This window comes from Apodemus sylvaticus, chromosome 6, assembly GCF_947179515.1.
Source record: "Apodemus sylvaticus chromosome 6, mApoSyl1.1, whole genome shotgun sequence".
Classification (NCBI taxonomy): domain Eukaryota; kingdom Metazoa; phylum Chordata; class Mammalia; order Rodentia; family Muridae; genus Apodemus; species Apodemus sylvaticus.
This window is the reverse complement of record NC_067477.1, coordinates 115,699,325-115,705,332: the sequence shown is the minus strand read 5'-3', so window position 1 is coordinate 115,705,332 and position 6,008 is coordinate 115,699,325. Positions and strand designations below refer to the sequence as shown.

General features: G+C 40.5%; 1 protein-coding gene across 1 annotated transcript; it reads right to left on the bottom strand.

Moving 5' to 3' along the window:
• Positions 1-3,337: 3,337 nt before the first annotated feature.
• LOC127686735 (ubiquitin-conjugating enzyme E2 D3-like) lies at positions 3,338-3,792 on the bottom strand. Its single transcript, XM_052184778.1, is given in 2 exon segments — positions 3,338-3,387; positions 3,390-3,792. Coding segments are annotated over 2 exon segments (366 nt in total). The 5' UTR covers positions 3,706-3,792.
• Between the last annotated feature and the right edge of the window lie 2,216 nt (positions 3,793-6,008).

Genomic DNA, 6,008 nt, shown 5'->3' with positions numbered 1-6,008 from the left:
GTGCTGGGATTAAAGGCATGCGCCACCATCGCCTGGCCGTCTACAGATTCTTTTTTCCCTTCCATTTGTTCCATTTATGTACTGGAGAAAGGGTCATTGCTCTAGATTTCACAGCCAACATTTTGTTGATCCAATACCCATGCTGTGTAGCCATATACATATGGGCAGTACTAGTTGGACTTAGTGGATTATCAAAACACAACTAAAACATGAACTTTGAAGGTGGACATTTGTGGGGGGTATGGGAAAAGCTGGAAGGGTAGGATAGTGTGATTATATTTTATTGTATACATGTATACAGTTTTAATTAGGAAAAATTATAATAGCTCCTTTGTGTGATTTGACACAATCTGCTGACCCCCTGTGCTTCCTGTGTGTTGGGATGTATCCAAAACTCTTGTAGGAACACATTTGCCAGGGAAGCAGATTTAGAAAGTGTAATCTTCAAGAGAGATTATCTCTGCTCTTTCTAGGCAGGGTGAGGTCTTGCAGGCATGGATCCTAGGTCTCTGAGAACCAGGTTAGCTGCCACAGGAGTTGGATCCCCTTTGTCTTACATACCTATCTACTTGTTCTTCTGCTTCTGCTGCGAGCTGATGCTATGCAGAGACCCCATCCAGAGCTAAGGAAACACTAGCGCTAGGCTCTTAGACTTCCAGAATCATGAAGTCAAAGAAACATCTTCTCTTCATAAAAGACCTGATCAGAAGTACGTGAACATGTATCAGGAGGAAGGTGGGTCTAAGATTTATCAGAGTGTGTTTTCTGGTGGGAGGGAGGCCATATTTCATAGATGATGACGGTCATCAGGAGGCACTGTCTGTGTTGGTATGGAATTTTACTTTCCCAGGCCTGGTGAGATGTTATAAATGCTGTTTCCTAATGATGCTGAAACCTGAAAATACAGCAGGTCTTTCCATATTGACCTGCTTAGAGGATCCTGCTAAGTTTGTTACTTGGACTTTATTCTCCTTTATTTAGTATGTAAGACCCCACAGAAACCGAGGGTGCCCCAGCACCCCACACCCTGGAAGGCGACACCCAAATCACTCTTGAGAAATGGTCTTGATGCAATAGCATGAGGATTTCTTTATTCCAGAATTCTGGGTTCCATAGCCGTGCACCATGCAGGGTTAGAGGACTATGGACCCCGAGTGCTGAATTGTGACAGCTTTTATAAGTTTACGACAGAGCCCACAAATCACAAACTAATCATTTCTTAGCATGGAGAGCCAGCGGAATGTGAGCCAATTGATTTGTACCACTCCATAGTTTTTGGGCCAATCAGTTTAAATTATCAGAGCCCGCGCTCAGTCGACCAATTAGTTTCCTATAATGTCTACAGCTGCATGAACTCCTGCTTAGGGGAAATGGCGTAAGTTTACAGAAGACAAGCTTAGCCCATTTCCAGTTACCCTATGGGGCCAGGATCACCTATTCAAGGCCTTTCTGCTAGGTCTAAACAAAGGGAAGGATCTGGAATGTGACCTTTTACCTAGTTTCTAACAAAGCAAGATAGCATTTTAAACTCCTGATTTATTGGGGTCATTAGAGTTAGGCTGTATTATTTTCTATCCTTTCAAGTACTTCTTTTCCTATATTCTCCATGCTTTTACGATTACGACTTTGTGTATGATATTCAGGAGCTGTGGGCATCTGTCATATTTTTTATTAAGTCAAGAAAAAGTTTCCATAATTCACCAGGGTTTTTTTTTTTTTTTTGTAGTTTTTCAAATGTTTTACCAAATCAAGGGAGTTTTAGCAAGAATTGGTATTAGTTTTTTAAAAAAGAATTCTTTTAAAAAAGAATTGGTGTTAGTTGTTTTAAATTTTTAAAATTAATCTCTTTATACTGGGTGCTAAATATTAAGTATATTTCCTGTCTCTAGTTAGATGGTCATATGCTATTTTCTTGTTTGTTCAATTAGTGTACTAAGTTACATGAAAATGTAAGATAAATCAACTATGAATTCCTAGGATACATATAATACATTTATAGTGTAGGTCCCAATACTCTTTTTTACGCTTTTAAATTCATTTTGCTGATATTTTGTTTGGGATTTCTGCATCTATGTATGCGAAATATATTGTCTGGTCGGGTATTTTTTATACACCAAACTAGTTTATTTTGTTTAAATTACTCCCAAGTTTAATATATATATATTGTATCTTTTTCAGCTGTAAAGTATACAAGACGAAGAAAATTTTAGTTAGAAGGGAATTCACATGGAAAATAATTTTCTTAAATTCCATATACACATTTCAAAATTGCTGAGTCCCGAGTCCATTTATGAATGCTAGGGCTGGCAGAATCATGTGCAGTGTATTAAAGCTACACTATTTGAATAGCTTATTAATTCTGCATAATCAGGTTAAGCAATATGTCAGCTGGTAACAGACTGTGCACTATAACTGAACTTTACATCATCATTTGATATCAAACAACGAAGCAAATCCCAACAGTATATACAAAAACGGCTTTGCATTTACAATGGACTGTTTCCCATGCTGATTAATCCAGGCAGCTAACTCATCGGTTTATGCAACTTTATTGAAGAAAAATAAATCAATTACTAGGAGAGCTATTAGTTAATCATTCATCCAATGACAACTCACATAATTTATTCAGTGCTATATTAAGCAGTATTGGAAGATAGATTAACTAATAGCTTTAATGTTTTGAGACCCTATTTTGGAATACAAAGGGTGTTTGACTTCCAACTTCCATTCTCTGTAGAACAAGAGCAGGTCGTTCTTTTATTGGCAGGCATAGAATACATCACATTTTCTCTTCTGCTGATGCTATAATTCAATACCAATTCTCCAGCCACATCAGTTATGAGCATGAAGTATCTCATGTCACCCAAATCTCTCACAGTGGAAGGTTTAAATGAGAATGGATGCTGCTGGAATAAAGTCGATTCCTTTGATGTGACATCTGAGCATCCGTCTTCCTCCCCCTCGGATGGCTTCTTCAGCATGTTAGAGCAGGGAGGATTGGTTTAGTCTCATAACCAGGTTAGAGTGAAGACATTGGCCACATAATACACATGCTCCAGTCTTAAAAAAAAATCTGAATCTTGGGCAATTGTTCTCTTGTAACTGCTTTACAGTCTCTAAACAAAGTTATTGTCCAAAGCTGGAAGAACTTAAGTCTTCTCAGATGAGGATGGGAATGAATGGAGGGAGGTAAACAAAAAATAGTTTAAAAAAAAAAACCCAACCAAACAAAAGAGGTCTGATAGGGGAGCAGCCAGATAAGAAAATTTAAAAAAATGAACAATAATTTAAAGTGTATTCCAGCTATAATGTAGGTTATTGTGACTTTAAGGTAGCATCACATGGCATACTTCTGAGTTCATCCCCAAGATACTCTGTTGTACTTCTGTCTGTTTCACAGATCTGTGCAATCTCTGGCACTAGGGGGTCATCTAGGTCTGGATCACCTAGCAGTGAACAAATGAATAAAAGAACTTTAGAAATAGTTAAAGCAGGAGACCACTGTGATCTTAGAATCACAGAATTTTTGTCAAGACAAAAGCTGCCATTACTGTTATTATTTGGATGATAAATTCTTGTTGTAAATGCAACAATCTTAGGTGGTTTGAAGGGGTAGTCTATAGGAAAATGAATTGTCAAAAAGAATACACCACCTTCATATGGGCTGTCATTAGGTCCCATAATTGGGTCTTGCCAATGAAACATGTCATCCTCAGCTGGACCTGCAGAACATTGTGCTGGAGGGTTACGGGCCAAATCACTAAGTTCCTTATTAATCCGTTTCAGCGCCACAGACTGCTTTTCGCCGGGCTCCTCCCTATCCCTATGTGTACTCAAAGGTCCCGCTAAAGCTCTTGATTATTGTCTCTTCTTCTCATACAGGTTCTGCCAGACACAGGCGCGCGCATGGCACAGCCACAAACTGTCTACGCTGACGGAATTACTGCCAAATGCCACGCCTATTCACCACCGCGCGCGCCGTGTGTGGGTCCTCCAAAGCCTCCACCACGAGCACAGCGCGAGCTGTGACAGTTGAAGGGGAGCGTTTGCCGCCTTCACTTGCCAAGCCAACTGGACAAGCCACCCTTTTACCGTCTACCTGTCCGAACAGCATCTTCTTACTAAAACCAATTGGAGGTCAGACCCTGGAGGGTGAGGACAGAGGCAGGTCATGGGCTGAGGAGGGACTGGTCAGGTCTTGATTTTTTTTTTTTTTTTTTATTAGATATATTCTTTTTTCTCTTTCTTTTTTTTTTTTTTTTTTTTTTTTTACATTTCAAATGTTGTCCCCTTTCCTGGTTCCTCACCACAACCCGAAAATCCCCAAACCCATCCCCCCACCCCTGCTCACGAATCCACGCACTCCCTCGTCCCTGTCCTGGCATTGCCCTACACTGGGGCACCCAGCCTTCTCAGGACCAAGGGCCTCTCCTCTCTTTGATGTGCAACAAGGCCATCCTCTGCTGCCTATGCATCTGGAGCCATGGGTCCCTCCTTGTGTACTCTTCAGTTGATGGTTTAGTCCCTGGGAGCTCTGGGAGTACTGGGTGGTTCAAATTGTTGTTCCTCCTATGGTGCTGCAAACCTTTCAGGTCCTTGGGTCCTTTCTCTAGCTCCTCCATTGGGGACCCTGTGCTCAGTTCAGTGGTTGGCTGAGAGTGTCCCCCTCTGTATATGTCATCCACTGGCAGAGCCTCCCAGGTGACAGCCATGTCAGGTTCCTGTCAGCAAGTACTTGTTGAATCCACAATAGTGTCTGGGTTTTGTAACTGTATATGGGATGGGTCACTAGGTAGGGCAGTCTCCAGATGGTCTTTCCCTCAGTCTCTGCTCCACACTTTGTCTCTGTATCTCATTCTTTGGGTATTTTGTTCCCCCTTCTAAGAAGGACCAGAGTAGCCACACGTTGGTCTTCCTTCTTCTTGAGCTTCATTTGGTCTGTGAATTGTATCTTGGGTATTCCAGGCTTCTGGGCTAATATCCACTTATCAGTGAGTGCATACCATGTGTGTTCTTTTGTGATTGGTTTACCTCTGGTTTACCTCACTCAGGATGATATTTTCTAGCTCCATCCATTTGCCTAAGAATTTCATTAATTCATTGTTTTTAAAAGCTGAGTAGTACTCTATTGTGTAAATGTACCACATTTTCTGTATCCATTTCTCTGTTGAGGGCTATCTGGGTTCTTTCCAGCTTCTAGCTATTAATAGCCGGGCAGTGGTGGCACATGCCTTTAATCCCAGCACTCTGGGAGGCAGAGGCAGGCAGATTTCTGAGTTTGAGGCCAGCCTGGTCTACAGAGTGAGTTCCAGGACAAGCCAGAGCTATACAGAGAAGCCCTGTCTCAAAAAAAAAAAAAAAAAAAAAAAAAAAAAAAAAAAAAAAAAAAAAAAAACAAATCCAAGAAACCTAAATAAATAGATAAACAGATAAACAGATAAATAAATAAATAAATAAATAAATAAATAAATAAATAAATAAATAAGGCTGCTACGAACATAGTGGAGCATGTGTCCTTATTACATGCTGGAGAATCCTCTGAGTATATGCCCAGGAGTGGTATAGCAGGGTTCTCTGGTAGTATTATGCCCAATTTTCTGAGGAACTGCCAAACTGATTTCCAGAATGGTTTTACCATCTTGCAATCCCACCAGCAGTGGAGGAGTGTTCCTCTTTCTCCATATCCTCGCCAGCACCTGCTGACTCTTGAGGTTTTAATCTTTGCCATTCTGATTGGTGTGAGATGAAATCTCAGGGTTGTTTTGATTTGCATTTCCCTGATGACTAAGGATGTTTAACATTTGTTTAGGTGCTTCTCAGCCATTCGATATTCCTCAGGTAAAAATTCTTTAACTCTGTACCCCATTTTTAATAGAGTTATTTGGTTCTCTAGGATCTAACTTCTTGAGTTCTTATATATATTGTATATTAGCCCTCTGTCCGATGTAAGGTTGGCAAAGATCTTTTCCCAATTTGTTGGTTGCCATTTTGTCCTATTGACAGTGTCC